The sequence below is a fragment of the Pectinophora gossypiella genome, chromosome 29 (assembly GCF_024362695.1).
Source record: "Pectinophora gossypiella chromosome 29, ilPecGoss1.1, whole genome shotgun sequence".
NCBI classification, from domain to species: Eukaryota; Metazoa; Arthropoda; class Insecta; order Lepidoptera; family Gelechiidae; genus Pectinophora; species Pectinophora gossypiella.
In genome coordinates this window covers 3886538-3909833 of record NC_065432.1, presented here as the reverse complement: position 1 = coordinate 3909833, position 23296 = coordinate 3886538, and the positions used below count along the sequence as shown (strand labels likewise).

Sequence of the window (23296 nt, the reverse complement as noted above, 5' to 3'; positions counted from 1 at the left end):
AAGACAATTTACTCTAAATGTGTTGTGACACCAACCGGCGATTATCCCTGTATGCACTTTGGGAGTGCACCCAAAGACAATCCCTGGTTCGTAGTCCTACGACTATTGCAGATTATGGGAACAAAAGGAATTGGGCTATTGGGTTGGGGGTTAGTGAACCTATATACTGGGGCTACTGCGCCTGCTCGACCAATGTTAATAACAGAGATACATTGGGCAGGCGGTGACTCGTCACTCACTGGTTGGGCCACCTATCTAGCCGACGCGACTGGATGGCAAGACAGCAACATGGTTGTGAGCATCTCAGGGTGTCAAGAGGTGTACACCGCTTTCTGCGAGGCGGTTTACCCGCCTTACCAACTCGCGACTTATGCATCTTTCACTTCCACCCTGCGAGCGTATAGCTCTAACGCCCCACTCTGGCTGGCCAATGAAGGCAAGCCAGAGGTGAGAGTCCTGCGGCCCCCGCTAAGGTCCACTCCGGCCAGCCAGTACTGTCACCATCTTTGTTGCTCTTCTTTGGACTCTCTAGTAGTGCAATGTCCTTCCGATAGTAAAGTCTCCATATTTGAAACCCATGTTCTAACAGCGGTCTGACGTAAGTAAGTTTTGTAAAGCCTAAGAAACAATTCCGTATCTGTATGATAAAAAGCTTTTCTAATTATGTATAAAAGGGAGTTATCCTTCTTAGTGATTCCAATAATGTGTTCGTCCCACTTTAGATTATGTGTTATCGTTATGCCAAAGTCCTTTTGTTTTTTAACACACTCGAGAGGTTTTGAGTCAATGGTGTAACTCAACGTGGGGTGGTTACTTGCCAATGTGATTAGCCAATCTCGGGTCCAAGCAATTACTTTATCAAGATCATCTTGGATTATATTATAGCTAATAAGTGGATTCCCCGTTATTTTCGTGTCATCTGCAAAGAGTGATATATCAGACATGATACCATGTTTAAGATATGTAAGGTAGATACTGAATAAAATAGGTCCTAACACCGATCCCTGCGGCACACCGCTGAGGACTTTTCTGGGAACAGAGTATGATTCTCCGATGCGCACAGAGAATGTGCGATTTGACAGGAAGTCTTCAATCCACTTCACGACATTGCCTCTGATTCCAAAGGGCTCTAATTTAGCAATCAATGGTGTGACAGAAACTCGATCAAAAGCTTTTTCATAGTCCAAGTAAATAATATCTGTAGGTATTCGTGCCTCCCAATTTCTTGCACAAAACCATTTTTGCTCCTCGATGATGACATTCTCTCGTGCCAAAAGCATCCTATATATCCTATAATATGTAGATATCTTTGCATGGAATTATTAAAATCGAACATTCCATTCAAAATATATTACAAAGGAGATCATCGGCTTTCCATACTTTGGCCGGCCCAAATTTGAAAGTGCCGGTCAGAGAAAAAAATGTGTCAAACCGTTCGAGTAGATTGTTCTGAACATTTTTTACTATGACACCAGACGTGTATGACCATTAGTTTGGCTTTAATTGGATTTTAAAAATCTCGACTTTTCATACATTTTGTAAAAAATAATATATGTCCGTTGGGAAAAAAAGGTATACAGGCGTATTACAAAGGACCGTTAGAACATTTATTAGTATGGCGCCAAACTTCTATGACCATTATTTGGACTTTCAGTTTTGGTTAATATGTTAAAATGCCGGCCATCGAAAAAAATACGTCGAATCTGTCTAATAGTTGCTTCTCAATATTTTTTAATAACACCAAACATCTATGACCATTATTTTGACATTATTTTTGGAATTTACGTTTTAGTTTAAATATGAAAAATGCCGACCAGCAAAAATATCATGTTGAGAGTATCGAGTAGATGTATGACCATTAGTTTGGCTTTTAGTGTATTTTAAAATTTTTGTTTCTTATTTATTTTGTATGAAAATAAAGTGCTTTGGGTAAAAAATGCGGTACGGCGGATTACAAAGGACCTTTAGAACATTTAATAATCTGGCGCAAAACATTTTTGACCGTTATCTTGACTTTTTATTCGTCTCTCTTTCCGTTTTGGTTCAAATGGGAAAATGTCAGCCAGCGAAACAAAATAAGTCAAATCTTTTGGTAAACGCCTTGAAACGTATTTTTACTATACTACCTACTACTACAAATGTCGACTTTGGCTTTTATTGGACTTTTTAAAAAAACTTTTTTTTATACATTTTAACAATGACAACAAGCAGAGCTTTCCCAATGGCTAGTTATTAGTCAGATAAATACTTTGTGTTTTTGTTTTGTGTGTTGTTAGGTAAACTTCTATATTAATACTATCTGATTTTAGATATGACGTTGGCTGTAGTTTTTGCATTCGACTCAACGTTACGGCCTAAGTTTAGGTTGAATTATGGTATTGATTCACCTTGACCGTAAATGGTTACCACCCTCCAAAGATAAGCTTGCCATCTAGTGACGAAACTCGTATATTGGCATGACGTCTGAAGTATCTGTTAGGGAAAACAGGAGTCGGGTAGTTGTACTTTGCAAGTATGCCTATCACAATATCCTGGTGCTACTCCGCCGATAACATAGTAGGTACCTCTATCACCCCACTGTTTATTCCTTGTATACACTTTTCTTTAAAAACAGTAGTTTCTTAAGCGTGTATCACCATCAGGTAAGGTAGTGGTCAAACGCAAACCTATTTTTCAAAAGACGACCACCATATTACGCCTTTAGCAAGATAGTTCCATTATCACTAGATAAAACTTTTTTTTGATTTTTGGAAAATCGAATTAAGTTCAAAATATTGGTCATAGTCGTTTAATGCCATAGTAATAAACATTCTGACGATTCTTTAAATAACGCGCCTGTTATATTTTATTTTTATACAAAATGAATCAAAAATCAAGTTTTTTTAAATCCAACAAAAGCCAAACTAATTAATGGTCATACACGTTTTTGTCATAGTGAATAATGTTTACAGGTATCTTCTCGATAGCTTTGACATGTGTTTTTTGCTGACCGGCACTTTTCACACAGAAACTATAACGTAAAGTCCAACAAAAGTCAAAATAATGGTCATAGACGTTTGGTGCCCTAATAATAAATGGTCAAATGGATAAGTTCTAACGGGATATACAAATATTGTTTCATGGCCGGCACTTTACATTTTCACCAAAAATGTATGAAAAATACAGTTTTTTAAAATCGAATAAAACCGAAGATATTGACCCTACAGCTTTGGTGCCATAGTAATAAATGCTCATATGGATAAGATCTAACGGAATATAGCAAAATTATTTTTTGGCCGGCACTTTGACTTCTGGGCCGAAATCCGATGATCTCTTTTAAGTTTTTTAAGAGTTCATACGACACTACGACAGAAGATAAATTGGGCATAAGTAGGCATACATTATATTTAAATGGTCTTTGTTGGAAATCCTTACTTTTAATACAAATATATGCGATAAAAAATATTTTCCCTTGAAATGGGAATTTTTCGGGTTTTTTCCCTCAGAATTGGGAAAATTCCCAAATCGCGGGAATTTTCCGGGTAAGAACCCAACACTAGGCGTATGTAAGCCTTAAAAACGTTATGCTTACGCTCTTCTTACTTCTTAGCGGCTAACACGCGGCTTCTTAGCGGGTCCTGGGTTCGATTCCCGGTGGCGACATATCACAAAAATTACTTTGTAGTTCCTAGTTTAGTTAGGACATTACAGTCTGATCACCTGATTGTCCAAAAGTGAGATGATCCGTGCTTCGGAAGGCACGTTAAGCCGTTGGTCCCGGTTACTCCTTAAGTAAGTAGTCGCTACATGAGTGATGTCAGGGGCCTTTGGCGGCTCAATAGTAACCCTGACACCAGGGTTGATGGGGTTAGTGCTCCACCTCACAACCCACACGATAGAAGAAAAAGAAGCGGCTTACAGGCATTTAAGTTGAAGTGAGACCCAGAGGGGGTGAGGTTAGAGCTAGATACGAATTGGTGCGGGGCGTTACCGTTCTATAAGTAGTATTTTTATTCTACATTTAAAAAGTAAAACAAACACTTACCCATAGACAGTTTTCAAATCCATACTGGCTACTTTGAGGCAAATGCTTTTACGCTCTTCAGGCTTTAAATTTTTCAAGTGTTCTTGGAATATTTGTTTACACGGCTTTCTGTTTATCTGACAGCATTCCTTCTTCGTAAAACCAGCCGCTAATTCTTTCTGCATGTCTTTGAAATTTTTCATAGACAAGGAGGAAGTCGACGGATTCCTTTCGCGCCCTTTTTTATCTGTGCTCTCTTCGTGTTCGGATACAAATGATATATCTTCTGTAAACTGTGGGATTTCTTGGTATTTTTCGCAGTCGCTTTTCGGCGATAAACTGTAATCAGAGTTTGTTTGGTAGAGTAACGTTGTGTCCGACATTGGACTGAGAGCTGTATCCGAACGAGGCGGTGTCAAAAAGTGGTTGTAAACGTCATTTTTCGGACTGTAAAGGTTTTCGGCGCTAGGCGGGGTTGGAAATATATTCGAATATAACCTATCTTCTTCTAACCCCAACAGAGAATCTAAACTCTCAATAGGTTCATAGTTCAAATGGTTAGTATTCTCTAACTCCTCGATTGGATTCTCATTTTCAATCTCCTTCTGAACAATAGTACTTATTGTTTGTAAATGCTCTTGGCAATTCGGATCCTTGATGAATTCGTCAATCAAATTGGACGTTTCGGATTCCATCAATGACGTTTCGGACATAAGCGTAGACGTTGGCGACATCACTATTGACGTTGGCGACATGTTCATTGACGTTGGCGACATGTTCATTGACGTTGGCGACAAGTTCATTGACGTTGGCGACATCATTATAGACGGCATTGACGCTGGTGGTATCGACGTCTCGGGGACCGTAGACGTCTTTTCGTCGAGGTATTCCTGTATGATGTCCAGGTCGAACGGTTGTCCGTCGAGTTGGACGCCACACATGGCCAGACCATCGGCGAAATGTTGCAATTCCTGGTTGGTGTCGTCTTTGTGGTCTTCAGCAGGGTAGCTCTGAAGTCGGCTTGCCACAATGACCTGCCCGCCAGAAAATGTGTGTTTGTTCACTTGGTTTATCTGAAAATATAAATTGGCAATTTAATTTGAGTTCGACGACGAGCCGTGGTAGCCCAGTTGGTAGACCGCTCGCCTCTCACTTTGAGGTCGCAGGTTCAAATCCAGCACAGGCCTAAACTAATGATTGTCGAACTTGTTTTCGAATTCATGTTTGGATCATAAATGATTATCACGTGCTCAGTGGTGAAGGAAAACATCGTGAGGAAACCCACATTCCCGAGAAATGCATTTTCGGAGGTATGTGTGTATTCAAAATTAAGTGAATTACTGACTACTACTACTATACTACTATGTATTACTATTATTTGTCACATACATAAAAATATTAAAACTGAACGTAAATATTATACTAAAAGTACAACATTGCCTTGCAAAGTAAATTAAAAACATTGGACGCGGCGAATTTATTTTTTACGAAATGGCATAGCAGGGTGGGATGACGTCAGCTGGGCTAACCTTGAAATGCTAGCTGTCAACTGATGATTGTCAACTAGTTAATTTAAAAATGAATGAATAACCCGTTCTAGTTAAAGATGAATTGAATTGTTGCAGATTCTCTAAAGAATGCGACCATTTTACCAAAAATAGCAGAATTGCTTCAATAATGCTCGGAATTCAGGAAATGATTTGGGTTTAGATGAATTGCTAAGGTGGCCATTTTAGCCCCTTGGTTTTCTTATACTATGGTATTTCCAGGTAGGTACAGTCATGAGCAATATAATGTACCCACTTTAGAACCCTGTCGCACTAACATATTTGACATTTAGTGAGACTTAAAGTATAATTTGTCAAAAAAGTTAATGTGACATGGTACCAAAGTGTATACATATTAATGCTCGTGACCGTACAAACTCGAAAGAAAATTATCGTTTTGACGTTTCGTAAAAAGTACCTCATTTGACTAGGTTGTCAAGCAGAACAAACCTCAAAATGGCCGTTAGGTATTTCATGCCATTTAACACCTTAGATTTATATAGAGTTTATGTTTAAACCCATACTAATAAAACATTCCGCTGGCTATAAAATGAATGTTTGTTTAATAAACGAGGAATTCTTACGCTGATAACACTATAATGGCCCCGATTCCTGCAGACATCTCTTAATTTTACTTTAAGTTATACCTGTCATTTTATTATCCGCCGAAAAGGAAAGGGACGGATGATTGACAGCTCTTAATTTTAGGAAGAATGAGTAAATAAATGAATAACCCGGGCGAATTTTTAGACGGTTGTTTTAGATTTGTGCTTAAAATTGACGTGTGTTCCATAAATTTTATGCTTGTCGATTACCCGTCCCTTTCCTTTTCGGCGGATAAGAAAATGACAGATATAACCTAAAATAAAATTAGATGGTATTTACAGGAATTAGCACCAATTTCCTTCTCAGATAGGTTTCATTGTCATTACTAATTAACTAATGAGACGGTTGTTTTAGATTTCTGCTTAAAATTGACGTGTATTCCATAAATGTTATGCCTGTCGATTACCCGTCCCTTTCTTTTTCAACGGATAAGAAAATGACAGCTATAACTTAAAATAAAATTAGATGGCGTCTGCAGGAATTAGCACCATTGTTTTATTGACTATGAACTATGAACCATGAACTAACCTGTCTGAAGCTGTTATCAGCTTCCAGTCCGTAAGGTCTCGGCGCATGCGCGAAGTCAGCAACTTTGTTCCTCATAGGGCCTCTCCTGAGTGGTACCACTTGAGTTTTCTTCTTTCCATCTTCAATCTTCAGGTTCTGCATCGACTCTATAACCTCATCTTCCTTAGCGTCGTCCTCTGGCTTCGTAACGTCATTTCCCTCCTTCTCAACGTCTTTTCCCACCTTTTTGACGTCACCTTCTTTCTTCTCGTCTTCTTTATGTGTCTTTTCGTCTTTTATGTGGACGCTGTTATCTGTTTGTGCAATATCACTTGATTTAAGAACGTCATCATTTTTGTCGTCAACGTCTTTTTCTGAAAATCCGCTGTCTTGTGATGAGTGGGACTCTATCCGTCCCGTTCTTTCTGTTCTCCTCTCTGTCTCGACAACTTTGACTGTGAAGTTGTCAAGTTCATCGTCCTGTACCTTATTGAAGGAGAAGTTTTCTAACTCATCTTTTTCTTCCTTGTGTTTCTGCTTTTCAATCTCTAGTTTCTTGAAATTCTCGAGCAGAGTCTCGACAGGTATCGCTTTAGGTGTCTCCTGTCTGATATCTTTGTGTCTTATGTCGCTATCTTTGTCTTTGTAGTCTTTGTCCTTATCTTTCTTTTTGCCGAAAAAGTTTTTTATTATGCATTTGATAGATTTCTTCTTTTCTTCCGCCATGTTCGATATGTTTGTCACTTTAGCGCTGCCCATGCTTAGCTGTTTTCCTCAAGATGGCATCCTGAAACAAAAAAAAGGAATGTATTAGCATGAGTTTGCTTTTTCGTGGAAAAGGTCAGGTTTTGGGATTCATGAATTCATTCATTCACTCACATGTAATATGTATTGCTACTGATGTTTGGAAATATTGATAATGATTTTCTAACATCGCGTGACCGACGAGTAAGGACACACAAAACAGAAATATAATGTTAGCACTTTTGGTTGTGACAAAAACTCAAAAAGAAAAAAAAAAGATCGGCGGGAATTTTCAACTGTCACGGTGGCTCTCGTATTATTTCCATCCTTTTTAACATTGTGTAATGCTTTTAGAGCTCATAAACATGTTTATAAGTCGTAAACAGTTACTTCTATTATTTAAAACGCTCCTTCTAGACTTTTTATAATATAGAAAGGAATATTGGCCAATGCTAGCCGATTATCCCCCCCCCCCTCGCCATATTAAAAAAAATCTCAGCGCGTGTCATTTTTATGTTATTAATAAATATGAGTCAACTTATTCAACGGTTCAATTTACGATAAGGGACTTCCCATACACTTTTGTATTTTTATTTATCAACTTAATGACTAAATGTTTATTTAAGCAATTAGTGGCGCCTTCATTATTATGATATTGTTTTAATTATTTATGAATTGGTAAGGCAAAGGGAACTATGTCCTTACAGCCATGTCTTACGTATTTTTTTCTTGATGATAAATGAAATGATGAAGGGTGATGATGATGAAACCTAAACCCCACCCTCGGAGTAGACTCCTACTCCGAACCCCAAACGAATTAACTGAAAAGTCCGCATAAACTTTCGAGTTATGAAGCGGCGAATTACGAAGCGAAAATAGGCAGATACACTTTGTTTATTGAATACTCCGATATAATAACACTTGCGAATGTCTTCCGACTAACTTAATGCGACCATTAACCACAAAACACCACTTCGTATTAATTATTTAGATTACTCAATGAAGAAAGCAACTGTCCCGTTCCCGTTTCCCGCCAAAAAGCCGCGAGAGAGACAAGAGAGGGTATATTGTTTTAAATTTACAATTTCACAGCAAGCAAAGGATTTGAATTATTCTGCCTTGTCCATAGTTAACATTCATTAAGATATAAATAGAATAAAGAATAATACTACGTATAGAACGACAACTCTCCGCCCCGTGCCAATTCGTATCGGGCGCCGACTTCACCCCCTCTGGGTCATACTTTAGTCCGTAAGCCGCATTGCTTTGCATTGTTAATGATTATTTAGAAGATATGAATACATGGGATTAACTGTCTGAGAACTGACATTAGGCAGCTAAATTACTCAATTGTATAACAATATTTTATGTTTATTTTTTTTAAAGAACGTCTAGGGCCCTGTGCCGAGGTTTTTCTTGCAGCTTCTTTTCCCCGGCTATACAGGTTGTAAGAAGCTGCAGTAGTTTTAGGCGGATTAGACGTTATGTAAAATCTGACGATTCAAAGTGTAACTATGTTACCTATTGAATAAAGATATTTTTGAATTGGATTACATCACCCGTCGACAAACAACTTATTCGTATTTTATAAGTTTTGTTTTTACCATAATACAGATCAGGACAAGGAAAACTTGACAGAAAATCATTACAAATGCCTCATTATGTTACATAACAAGTCTACGCGTAATTTACTTTATAACTTCCATAAATACGTTGCATTTTTTTATAGCAGTCACCCGAGCTTAGGGTAACTCATCATCAGCCCATTAACGTCCCCACTGCTGGGGCACGGGCCTTCCCTATGGATGGATAGGAAGATCGGGCATTAAACCATCACGCGGGCCCAGTGCGGATTGATGGTTATTAACGACTGCTAATGCAGCCGGGACCAACGGCTTAACGTGCCTTCCGAAGCACGGAGGAGCTCGAGATGAAAACTTTTTTTGTGGTCACCCATCCTATGACCGGCCTTTGCGAAAGTTGCTTAACTTCAACAATCGCAGACCGAGCGCGTTAACCGCTGCGCCACCGAGCTCCTAGGGTAACTCTCAACGAGAGAATTAAATCATCATCATCATCGACAAACAGCCAATATACGTCCCACTGCTGGGTACAGTCATGGGCAAATAATATACCCACTTTAGGACTCTGTCGCACTAACATATTTGACAGTTAGTGAGACTTACAGTATAATTTGTCAAAAAAGTTAATGTGACACGGTACCAAAGTGTATACATATTGCAGGAATCGGGGCCAAAACAATTCGCAACTCGTTAACAGAACATATTGGCAACCCGCCACGTAATTTCATATGTTTGCACACTGCATATGTTTGACGCAAATACAAACGCAAAGGCGGTTAGATGTAAATCAGTAGTTCCTAACCTGGGGGTAATTACCCCCTCAGGGGTAAAATGGAGATTCTAGAGGGTAACACGGGATGGCACGAAATAGTATTATAACTCTTGTTACATTAAAAACAAAAGCCAGAAACCGTCTAAATGTTCAAATTCAAATTCAATAATATATTTATTCAGTAGGTAACATAGTTACACTTTGAATCGTCAATTTTTACATAACGAACGTCTCATCCGCCTAAAACTGAGATGCTGCAGTCATCTCACAACCTGTATAGCCGGGGAAAAGAAGCTGCAAGAAAAACCTCGGCACAGGGCCCTAGACGTTCTTTAAAAAAAAAAATAAACAAAATATTGGTATACAATTGAGTAATACTTATTATTACTTATTTTATGTAGGTTGTTCTTTTAATTATTTATTTTGTTAGAATGCACTAACCCGCTATTATTATACTTGTACAAAATTTTCCTGTACCCAAAGGTTGCCTGGAAGAAATTGCTGCATGAGCAATAAGGCCGCCTGTTGTGCTTTTCTGTATATGTTGTCCTTATCTCTGTATTTTGTGTCCATTGTGCTCAATAAAGTATTTTATCTATATATCTATCTAATTTAGCTGCCTAATATCAGTTCTCAGACAGTTAATCCCATGCATTCATATCTTCTAAATAATCACTAACTTTTGTTTGTTTCTTGTTTAGCATGACATGCGATGCGCGTTGAGTGAAACCGAACCTAATATTGTCAAACTTGCGAATGCAAAGCAATTTCAACCTTCACACTAGTTAACTCCGAGATTTATTTACTTTACTAGTTTACTAACCTAACCTAAACGTGCATTTTCTTACTTACATAATAAATATAATTCGTTCGAATTTGTGTGGTTTTAATTATTTTAAATTAGGGTTAAACTCAATTTCCATACTTGTTCACAGGGGTAGTGACATAAAAAGGGTTAGGAACAACTGATGTAAACCCAATAGCAAATAACGAAAACTATGTTAATTGCGTTAGAAATGGCACGAATTTCACGCCCGTATTCTTCAATAGGGTGGGTTGAGACCAGTGATCTGCTGTTCTTGGGTATGTTCCCGTTCACAAGAAAATCACTCGTTCAAATTAATCTGTCTTGTGTTCTGGGCGGTTAAAATGGCCACATTGAAGCAATTCATCTAAAAAAGCAATATTGCAATTTGACATTTGCGCATATAAAAGTAAGTGCGCAATGCAAACAAATGCCAAATAGCAATATTGTTTTTTTTAGATGAATTTCTTTGGTGTGGCCTTTTTAACCCCCGGGTCTTAATCTGCCTAAAGGTTAAGTAAAAAATACTTTTTTTACATACGTTTTTTTATTAAATTGTAAAAAAGATTTTCAAGCTCAATCTGTCTTTATTTAGTAATCAGAATTTTATATTTTATCTTGTACCCGTCCACGACCCAATTTTAGGCAGATATTTAACCAACCTCCCAAAATTTTACATTGGCCAATAACCCGAGAAATGTTTTATAAAGACAAAGTAAAACCAATGGGGACAAAAATAACACCAGCAAAGTCTTACTATTTAGTGAATGTGATGACGATCTCCGACCGATTTCGGCCATGGCGACCACTTCGACTCCTATTTAGTAAGTCTATTGGGAAGGTTAAACTGGTTAGAAAAGAGGAAATAGGCTACTTGACAACCTAGTCAAATGAGATACTTTTTACGAAACGTCAAAACGAAAGGTTTCTTTAAAAATTGTAATAAAATGAAATTAATTTATTTGCGAGAACACAGTCATAAAAATACAATACAAAAAAGTGGTAAAATAATTTACATAACATTGCATTACAATACATATAATTTTCATTACAGTGTTGTGATGTGTTCGGCCAGAACAAATATAAATAAAAATGGTACATTGAAAAAAAAAAAAACTTTATTACTGTAAATTGTTTCTAAAAAATAAAGTTTTTTTTTCCTTGTATTAGGCAGGAAACTATTATTATAAATTATCCGATAAAAACCTGATAAAGTGATAACATTTATCAATCGATTCTGACTCTGAATCACAGTTGAGAGCATCGCTATATCGATCGCTTATCGATTCTTTGTCTTTGTTGTTGATAAAGTAATAACGAAAAGGCTTTTTGGCGGGAACGGGACAGTTGCTTTCTTCATTGAATAATCTAAATAATTAATACGAAGTGGTGTTGTGTGGTTAATGATCGTATTATGTTAGTCGGAAAACATTCGCGACAGTGTTATTATATCGGAATATTTAATAAACAAAGTGTATCTATCTATTTTCGCTACGTGCCAACAAGCCGCTTCATAACTCGAAAGTTTATGCGGACTTTTGAGTTAATTCGTTTGGGGTTCGGAGTAGGAGTCTGCTCCGAAGGTGGGGGCTTAGGTTTCATCATCATAACCCTTTATCATTTCATTACTCATTAAAAAAAAAAAAAACGTAAGACATGGCTGTATGGGCATAGTTTCCTTTGCTTTACCTTTCGGGGAAAACCGAAACAAAAAAAATGAGTTTGTTATTGATAAAGTTATAACTAAAAGTACCCTTGTTAAATGAGATACGTTAACTTAACGTTTTTCTATGACGTCCCAGGTTGCTTTTTCATACAAATTCTATAGTAATTTCCCGTTTTGACGTTTGTATAAGGTAACTGATTTGACTAGTTGGTGGGGACATATCACAAAAATCACTTTGTGATCCCTAGTTTGGTTAGGACACTACAGGCTGATCACCTGATTGTCTGAAAGTAAGATGATCCGTGCTTCGGAAGGCACGTTAAGCCGTTGGTCCCGGTTACAACTTACTGATGTAAGTTAGTAGTCGGTACATGCGCCATGTCAGGGGCTTTTGGCGGCTCAATGATAACCTGACACCAGGGTTGATGAGGTTGGTATTCCAACTCACAATCCACACGGTATGGTGTGGAGCATACTCCACCACACTGTTCTAATGCGTGTTGGTGGAGATCTGTCTGGGTTTGCCAGAATCACTGCGATTGTACAAGTATGTCTCGTAGAGTATAAATACTTAAGCTTCTCAGAATCGGCAGATAAACGTATGTAACCTTGATCTTCCTGCGTGGGCGCACGCGTTATCTCGATCACATCGACGTTACAGTCAAGTAGACACCTTTAGTTTGATTTTTCAACTGAGGCAACTATTTATTACACTATACAATAGGCTAGTTTCCAACTAGTCAAATCAGTTACTTTTTACTAAAAGTCAAAACACGAAATGACTATGGAATTTGTATGAAAAAGCACACTGTGACGTCGTAGAGAAACGTGATAAAATGTCTGACTTATTATTACGTTTTTCTTGATTAAAATTCGTAAATAAGTTAAATAGAAAAGAGAAAATGTTTTTCAGTAGTTTTAGATCTGTCTTTATTTAGTAATCAGAATTTCATAATTTATCTTGAACCTAGTATGTATGATCGTGATCCTTGCCACTTTAAAATAATAAATCTACCAATTACAGATGTATTAAAAGTGAATGTAGCTCAGTGTTGCCATGTTGTATAACTCATTCAGATCCGGAAAGTAGACTGGTAGCCTGTTGAAATTATGTTGAAATTCCGGATTCACAAGTAAATAACTAATTTAATCTTTGTATCAGAATTGGCCTGTCAGTACTATTCAGAGGCGGAGGACAGGAGTCCTAATTGGGTCCAATTTATCGAGCTCAGTCACGTGCCTTTCCCGGAAATTTCCCAGGCAGTAAAATGCGTAAAACTTATGTAAAAAGATCTTTATTACCTAACCTTTAAGCAGATAATACCAAGGGGGCTAAGAGTGAAAAGACGACATCCAAGCAATTCATCTAAAAAGCAATATTGCAATTTAACATTTGCGCAATAACATGAGGAAACGTTGCGCCTCCTTGCTGCGCCGCGTGCGCGCCAGCTCGAATAGTATCCTGAGTGTGTTAGCAGACCGGTGGGACTCCCCGCTGCTGAGGCGCTGGATGCAGCTGCACGCTGCTGTGCCAAGGGTCGCGCGTGTGTATTAGCTTAAGTTGTATAAGTTGTTACTAACATTAGAATATAAGTTGTTTGTTAGTAACATATATGGATACAGTCCGAATTAAATAATTTGAATTTTGAATTTGAATAAAAAATAAGTGCTCAATCCAATCACATGTCAAATAGCAATATTGCTTTTTAGATGAATTGCTTTGACGTGGCCTTTTTAATCCCCAGAATACAAGAAGGAACTTAGCTCGTGCAGAACGTTGCCTTCTGGGGGTCAAAAAAGGTAAACAGAAGTAGTTCATCTAAAAAGCAATATAATTGATATTTGCGTTTGTTTATAACAGGAGGGTTAAAATGGCCACATCGAAGAAATGTTGCAATTTGTCTCTAACGCAAATGTCAAATTTCAATATTGCTTGTTTAGATGAATTGCTTCGTTGTGGCCATTTTAACCCCCCAGTAAGTGCGCAATGTGAAGAAACGTCAAATAGTAATATTGCTTTTTTAGGTTAGGTTAGTAATTGCTTTAATGTAGCATTTTTAGCCAGATTGGATCAGAATTAACCACATAGAAAAGTCACAACATCTTATATCTGATCTGATAGTCAGAGATGTTGACAGAAACTACTCGTCAGTTGCAGTTTTATAAAGGAAACTAGAGGTCTTATCGCCGATGCTTATATATCACGCCAAAATAGGACGCATGGAATGTTTATGTACATTTGTTTATTTTATACTTTCCACGTAATATTTGTTCATATATTCCACTGAGGGGTTAAAAAGTTCACATCGAAGCAATTCATCTAAGAAAACGATATTGCTATTTGACATTTGTTTGCATTGCGCACTTACTTTTATATGCGCAAATGTCAAACTGCAATATTGCTTTTTATTAGATGAATTGCTTCGATGTGAACTTTTTAACCTCCCCTGGCCACTCTGTGGTCCTGTGGTAGACCGTCTTACTTCTTAAACGAGGAATATATTTATTTTTATTATTTAAATTTATGTTCTATGCAGATTAAAACACATTATCATCATCTCCCTAGCATTATCCCGTTTTTCACAGGATCCACTTACCTAACCTGAAGATTTGACAGGTCCGGCTTTTTAGAGAAGCGACTGCCTGTCTGACCTTCCAATCCGCGAAGGGAATACCAGCCCAATACAGGTTAGGTCACATACTTCCGAAAATGAATTTATCGGGGATGTGGGTTTGCTTAAAGCACATTATGAGGCTGAATATAATTTAAATAAAGACACAAAAATTGCCGTGAATTTTCCGACACGAAATTTCACTTGATACCAACTCAGAATCACGAGCCGTGAGCTGTAGGACGTTTGCCTCGCACTTAGAGGTCGTAGGTTCGAATCCAGCACAGGCCTAAATTAATGATTGTTGAATTTGTTTTTTAATTCATGTTTGGATCATAAGTGATTACCACGTGCTCAGCGGTGAAGGAAAACATTGTGAGGACCACATTCCCGAGAAATGCATTTTCGGTGGTATGTGACCTAACTTGTATTGGGCTGGTTTTCCCTTCGCGGGTTGGATGGTCAGACAGGCAGGCGCTTCTGTAAAAAACCGGATCTGTCAAATGTTCAGGTTAGGTAAACGGACCCTGTGAAAAACGGGATAATGCTAGGGAGATAATGATGGTCTGAATCACCACCTTCTGTATTCGTTACGGTGTCATGTATATCGACGGTAAAAAGCAATCCTGCTGTAAACCACACCCTGGCCAAAATTTTTTTATTTTTGATTCGGAATCAGAAAAAAATTCTGCGTCGAATGGTCCTATTCCCATGGCTCTACGACCTCTAGAAATTTCTGTACAGCATTGGGATTTTGCTTATTTTTCCAAAAAGACAACTGAATATTTGCTGTAAATAGCATTAAAAACAGCATTTTTCTGTGATATGTCTGTTACACCAATTTTGCTTTTGCAAATAATTTGATCTTTGTAGTTACAGCACTATTTAATGGTGAACAGTGCGGGTTACTGCATAATTGCGTAACACATTTAAGTAACGTACTGTGTTTACTACATTTATTAGACAATAATCTGTTGATCGTCGTTGTTTACTACATTTTAAACAAGTATGATATTACAGACAATGACAACTTACGCCAATTTAAAAACATCGTTATTTACTGGTCATGCGCATTTACCGCCATTATAATACGCGCTCGCGCGTATAAGACTGCAGGTTACCGCGTCGCTCAGTTACTCCGCGACAGTTGGGAAGGAGTGACATATTTGCTGTAACCATGTTTCGCTACCAATATGGAGTCATTTTTTTAATTATTTATTATTACTTATACGAGTGGGTCACGGGATTGTCCATGTGGAGTTGGTCTAATCCTTATTTCTGCCACTAGCGAGATCGAGCCCACCGGGTGGTTACCCGTCGGGGGAGGCCCGGTGAGCGCACGTCAGTTTGTGGCGATGGTCGAGTCCGGTGTTGGAGGGCTGCTCCGTTATATTGCTCAGTCTGAAGAAGGTGGACGCATTGGGGCAACGACTGTTAACTACCACTCGGAAACGTCACTCACCCTCGAAGATGACCACAATACTAACTATTCAGCGAAGAGTAGTAGATGTGGACAGCCTCGTTCCAGTCGTTGACAGTCCAATGGAGATGGTCAATACCGCCACTGAACTGGATTAGTAGTGAGGTCAAGCCTCTCACTATAATGGGCACCGGGTCTATCTTGCTTCGGATGGCGTCTAGGATATCGTAGAGTAGCTTGATAGTCTGCTCCAGCATCTCCAGCTTATTCACTGTAGGAAGTAATGTCTCCGTTTGGCCTTCTTCTCCTATGGAGGGGCGGCGACCGCTGTTATTGTTGCGGTTGGTGTTGGTCGTGGTGGTTCGGAATCCACAGCGGCAGACAGGGCAGGTTTTGCCTTCTTGCGTGAGTGCTTCGACCTGTGCGGTTTATGCCCATCTGGACGGTTGCCGCTGCCATGTGCGAATTCTGGGCTGTCAGTTCGCTGGGATGCTTCGCGCCGGTAGCTGCTGCTGTGGGTTTCGAGGCTCTTGCACTCGTTGATGGCGTAGTGCCCTCCATTCGTGTTGCCAGCTCGCGCACCTTTACCGGGTAGGATGAGCTGTTAGCCGGGTGAAGTCCGCTGCAGTTGCAACAGGTAGCCGATTCCTCACGGGGAGGCATGCAGTCTTTCGCCGCATGGCTCTTACCGCATCGCACGCAGGCTATGGGACGATGACAGTTGTGGCTGCTGTGAATTATTGGCAGTGGTGGAGTGCCACTACTGCCAATACGTGGCGCTTGGGTCTTTTCTATGCTTTGACTTTTATACCGGGCATGCATAGGAGTGCGGAGGTCTTTAGGAACCTCAGTATTTGCCGGATCTCCACGAAGACGATGCAACCAGGCTTGCCTGTGCGGGCCTGGACGGGGCGGATATACTCCTGTTCGTAGCCTCGGTTCTTCAGCTCCACCTCGAGTTTTGCGACGTCGGTATCCACCGGTAATTCGCGGGTTGCCAGTTTCAGCGAATGTTCCATCGGGGGTGTGTACGTGAACCAAAAGAGTCCAGTGTCTTTCTCCAGGTTGGTGACGTAACGCTGGTAAAGCCTCAACTCCTCATCGGTTTTCGCCAGGAAGCGTACTTTTTGCCGTACAGACGCGCGTTGGGAACATGGCCTAACTTATCCCACACCTGTCGGAAGTGGTGTGTCCAATTGGGCAGATGATCCACCACTGTGGGCGGAACCTTCTTGCTCGCAAATGCGAGCAGTGGTTGCAAACTCACCGGAGCGAGAGCGGGCGCAGGCGTGGGCGTCATCCGCAGGGATGGACATGGAGGCGCATGTGGGGGTGAGCCAGAGGTAGTGTAAACCGCCGCGTATGAGCGCGGTGGTGTCGTCTCCTTGTCCAAAGAGGGCATGGAGAAACCGGAGATCGGTATAGGTTTTGGTGCGTTGACTACCGTTCTGGCGGTGTTGTTATCCTCTTATTCCCGACATGTTCTGCTCTAGGGAGTTGGGGTAGGGGCAGTGGAAAAGGGGATGGCCGAAGATCTCCGCCAGCGAAGTATGGCGTGGGCGTCGTATTTGGTGTGCGACGAGTTGCGGCTCGAGGCAGCGGCTGGCGCCATAGGGATGCGCGACCGAACAAATGTGCGCGTTCGTTCCTTTGTCACGAATGCCATTGGGAGAGCCATGCTTCGACCTTAACGGCCTAGGCGTGGCAGGACTGTGCCGGTACGAAGATTAGCGGGCCGTCCCACAGAGCACTAGTACCACTCCCTTCCCGGTGAGACTCGCTGGTTTAGGAGCGGAAACGGTGGTATCGTTTGTCACCGCGCAAGAGGGTACTTTAAAATACACCTCCTACTTCACGCCTCAGGTCGTAGAGTGGGTAGCCGCAGAAAAAGGTTGGTTTCCGAGTACCTTCAAAGCTTTAAGTACAGCGGCTATTCTGCCTAACTGGGCACCCTCAGAGCTGTTGTCTTATATTTTGTACCGGGTACGAGCCCTCAGCGCCCCCATTTGTCCAGCCAAGTAAATAATGCCATTTGCGGCAAATCTACAAAAGTATTTTCTTCAATAGATACCTAGGTAGGAGTAGTGTATAATGTTTTTGATCTCACAATTTACCTGTTAAATAGTATAGCATAGTATAGCACGCTACAGGTAGTATTTCCCGCGCTTTAAGCGGTCGGAGTACACTATTGTTGCTTAGGTGTATGCAAGATGGTAATTTTTAATTTCATGATTTAGCTATTTATTAGTGGGTTTATGTTCTTTAACATTTTAAAATGACTTCATATAAATGTCATTCCATACTTACATCATTTTAATTTTATTATCATTTCACAACTTCTGTTAGTTAAGACAATTAAGTGCACCAGCTAACACAGACTTATGACATTTACATCAAAATTGCTATATAGGAATAGTTATTATAAGTGAATTACAGCAATTTTGCGTATAAATAAAGTACTTGATTTTGAGTGGCCCATACATTTACCTGCTTCATTTACAGCAACTTTGTGTAACAGAAAAAAAAGTGTGATTGCTGTAACCCACACAAACATATGCTTAAATTAACTTCTAGTAAGTTTTAGGTATTTGACTTGATAGATATTTAAAAAATACATTTTGGTTCTAAAAATCACATTTATAGGCGTAATAGTTTAGGAGATATGATTTTTTTTCAAATTTTTCAAAAGTTTTTGGGCTCTGGTGAACATTTTGCATTTTGTGGGTTACAGCAGGATTGCTTTTTACCGTCGATATCTAGCCTGTGTTGTGGTCAATTAGTGTTTTGACGTAGACAAATGATCCTGTTCAGATCAGTGATAAATTGAAGTCACTTGTTTGGCGAGAGAAATAGAGTTCTCTGCCCAGATGGTATAATATTTTTCCTTAGTTTTGTTAGTGTTCTATTCTTAGGAGTTATAGGAATACGTTTTGCACAATGAGGGACTTTCCGGGGGGGTTAAAAAGGCCACATCGAAGCAATTCATCTAAGAAAGCAATGTTGCAATTTGACATTTGCGCATATAAAAGTAGGTGTGCAATGCAACCAACCGTCAAATAGCAATATTGCTTTCTTAGATGAATTGCTTCGATGTGGCCATTTTAACCGCCATGACATTCGAACTTAAGTTACAGACTCAAAAAGAATATAGATGGCGCTGTATAACATTGCCTGAGTTTTACCTCCTAATTTCTATAATCTACAATATTAAATTGATGCAGGCATAATTTAAACTTGTTACGTTCGGCAGGAGAACTAAAGTCACCGACATAGCTCGAAGAATTGCAAAGCTGAAGTGGCAGTGGGCAGGACACATAGCGAGGAGAACCGATGGCCGATGGGGCGGAAAGGTTCTGGAGTGGCGACCACGTGTCGGACGACGCTCAGTGGGTAGGACCGCTACAAGGTGGACCGACGATCTGGTGAAGGTCGCGGGAAGCCGCTGGATGCGGGCAGCGCAGGACCGATCGTCGTGGAGATCCTTGGGGGAGGCCTATGCCCAGCAGTGGGCGTCATACGGCTGATGATGATGATGACGTTCGGTACATTTTTAGTCTGTGGTTTTAAAAAGAAAAGAGTAGATTCTCTGTTGTTAGTTTTCATGGCGGCAATTATAAAAGTTGTTAAACAAATAATGGCGCAATTATACACATAAAAACTATTTGGTATTTAATTCAGCATCCCCTTTTACAACCCATTATTATTATGATCAAATATCAAGCAACAATTATTTTTATACAGTGTTAGTGGCATCGTAACAAATACTGAGGGGGATGATTCAGACCATGATTCTGAGTTAATATCAAGTGGAATTTTCCGTCGCAAAATTCATGTATTTTTTTAAATTATTTTCCTTTCCATACTTTTGCGACGGAAAATCCACTTCATATCAACTCAGAATCATGGCCTGAATCGTCCTTCAAAGTTTTCGTTAGGATGTCACTAACACCCTGTATTTGGATCTGCCATTATAATAATATGATATTTTTGAATAAGTAATTAAATTATGTACCCGAGCAATGTGAAAGTAGGTAATTATCACTTTAAAGGTAAATGTGTACGTTTTTACAACAAGATCCCCATTGACATGTATTTACTTTTATTATTATATTATATTGAATTTACCTTTGAACAGTTATAAGACAGTAATGGAACAGAAACTTGGTAAAAAAGTTATTATAAGATTAGTGATTATCTAGAAGATATGAACGCATGGGATTAGCTGTCTGGGAACTGATATTAGGCAGCTAAATTACTGAATTGTATAACAGTATTTTTTGTTTTAAAAAAGTACCTGTATCTACGATTTAAAGCCAATATTTGAATGATATTTTATTAGTCAGGTGGTAGCACAGGGGTGTGGGTAGGCTATGTCCTTTATAGTCAACAATTTTTAGTTTAAAAACTAAAACCCAACTACGGAAAAATCGCGCTCTAAAAAGTATGAAACAAAAAGTATGAAAATAGGTATATTTCTCTGAAATTCTTCTGAATAGATGTTTAGAAGATAGCCGTGGTCGCATGCCGTGGTAAGCAAGCTCTCAGGACAGATTAGCATACGACCACGGATACTTTTTAAACTAATAAAAAAAAATAAGAATGAAAAAGTTTATTTAGGTAAAATCTACGACACACATATACATTTACAACATTAAAATATACACACATAACATTAATATTTAGTTGGAAAACATAAAGGTATATGGGTGCCGCAGTTCACCAAAAAAGGCCAGGGTTCAGTGAAAATTTACCCAGAGGGCAACACTGATTTTCAACCCACGCCGATCGGTGAAACTCCACTATTCGGAAGAATTTCATAGAAATATACTCGTATGTATTAGGCTGGTTTTCCCTTCGCGGGTTGGAATGTCAGAGAGGCAGTCGCTTCTGTAAAATGCCGGACCTGTCAAATCTTCAGGTTAGGTAAGCGCATGCTATAAAAAATATTTAATATTCAATATTCAATATTCTTTATTTGCATACTATGATGGTGTACAATTTTGTAAGTTACATGTATGAGTTTCTCATCATAGACCCTTTCGGGCACAACAAAATAGAAGTTTAAAAGAGAGGAGGAAGCTTTTCAAGTAGTAACATCAGTATCATTAAGGTATTCACTAGTGCTATAGTAACATTTATTAATGAGAAGTTCCTTTATTTTTTTAATAAAGATTTTGTCACTTTTTTCTTCTTTTAATATGTTAGGCAGTTTATTATAAATTTTGATGGACATCACATATGGGCTACAAGAATGCAGGACGAGTCTAGATATAGGTAAATTTAATCTTTTTCCATGGCGCAATGTGTACTTTACAGGGAGATCTTCGCGACGTTTAAAAAAATCTTGGTATTTACGAACAAATTTACAAATTTCTAAAATATATAGAGAAGGAAGCGTAAGTATTTTATGATTTCGGAAGTGTGGTCGACAGCTATCTGTTTGTTTTAAATTATTTAAGATCCTGATTATTTTTTTCTGTAGAATAAATAAAGTAGGTGCCTCGGTACTATTACTCCACAATATAATGCCATAAGTAAACCATGAAAATGCATACGCATAGTATAGGGTGAAAATAAATTACTTTGTTAGTAATTTAATTATACAACACAACATAAACTCACGACTACATCCCAAATGAGGGACTTTCCAGACTACGATCTTCAAAAACAATATATTAGATGGCGCTGTACAGATTTTCCTTCGTTTAACCCTCTATTTTTTTTTTACCTGTGATGGGTTTGCTCTTGGTCCCAGACTTGCCCGAAGCCATTGACGAGACCTAAGATGGAGCTCGCCCAGAAGGTGCCTGTTCACTCTGGCCTTGAAATCATGGCAATACTTTGGACCAGGAACGAGCCGGAGCGGGCGTCATCTGTTTTCTCCCTGAGCCTGAGACCAAATTCCGATCATCATCATCAATTTAAGAGCCACGCTCTTGTCGGTGCAGTATTTTCCATGCTACTTTTTAAGGGAAAAAATAGGGCAGTGGTTTCCCTCTTGCCATCCGCCCTGCAGTACTCTGTCTGACGCAAGTGGGATGGCGCCCAGAGTAGTCTATTACAAAGCTATACTAGGACTCCTGTCCTCCGCCTCTGAATAGTACTGACAGGCCAATTCTGATACAAAGATTAAATTAGTTACGTGTGAATCCGGAATTTCAACATAATTTCTACAGGCTACCAATCTACTTTCCGGATCTGAATGTGTTATACAACATGGCAACACTGAGCTACATTCACTTTTAATACAAGATCTGAATTGGATAGATTCATTATTTTAACGTGGCAAGGATCGTGTACTAGGTTCAAGATAAATTATGAAATTCTGATTACTAAATAAAAACAGGGGTGTTAAAAAGGCCACATCAAAGCAATTCACCCAAGAAAGCAATATTGCAATTTGACATTTGCGCATATAAAAGTAAGTCCGACACCAAGAGGGCTTAGAATCTCGTAGATCTAACCAAACACATATCTACATGCACACATACATATGTACACGACATATGTGTGGACTTAAAACTAATATAATTAATAACAATGGAAATAAATTTAAAGAAAAACTATTGAAATAAAACACATCACTGTTTAAAAATAGTAAGTAAACCAATTTCTAAAACAAGATATAATGAAGCGATGGCATGCCAGGACAAACCCAAGACGGTTTATTGGTATGTCTGCATTATTCCATTTATATGTACATTTTTTTTTTGTTAAATAAAAAAAAAAAGTGCGCAAAGCAAACAAATGTCAAATAGCAATATTGCTTTCTTAGATGAATTGATTCAATGTGGCCATTTTAACCCCCCAGGTCTAAAACTAGCAAAACACATTTTCTTTATTCTATTTAACTTAATTATGAATTTTAAACAAGAAAAACGTAATAACAAGTCCGACATTTTATCACGCTTTTCTATGACGTCACAGTGGTTTTTTTTAATACAAATTCCATAGTAATTTCGTGTTTTGACGTTTAGTAAAAAGTAACTGATTTGACTAGTTGGAAACTACAACTAATTAAATAATTTAAA

At 38.9% G+C, this 23296-nt stretch overlaps 1 protein-coding gene across 1 annotated transcript in view; it reads right to left on the bottom strand.

Moving 5' to 3' along the window:
- Nucleotides 1-23296, bottom strand: part of LOC126379399 (uncharacterized) — a 52645-nt gene that overhangs the window by 13524 nt on the left and 15825 nt on the right. Inside the window, exons 2-3 of the mRNA XM_050028137.1 lie at nt 6685-7450; nt 4025-5076 (exon numbers count right to left, since the gene is read on the bottom strand). Coding sequence (XP_049884094.1) covers nt 4025-5076; nt 6685-7422 — 1790 coding nt within the window. The 5' untranslated portion in view covers nt 7423-7450. The remainder of the gene's footprint in view (nt 1-4024; nt 5077-6684; nt 7451-23296) is intronic.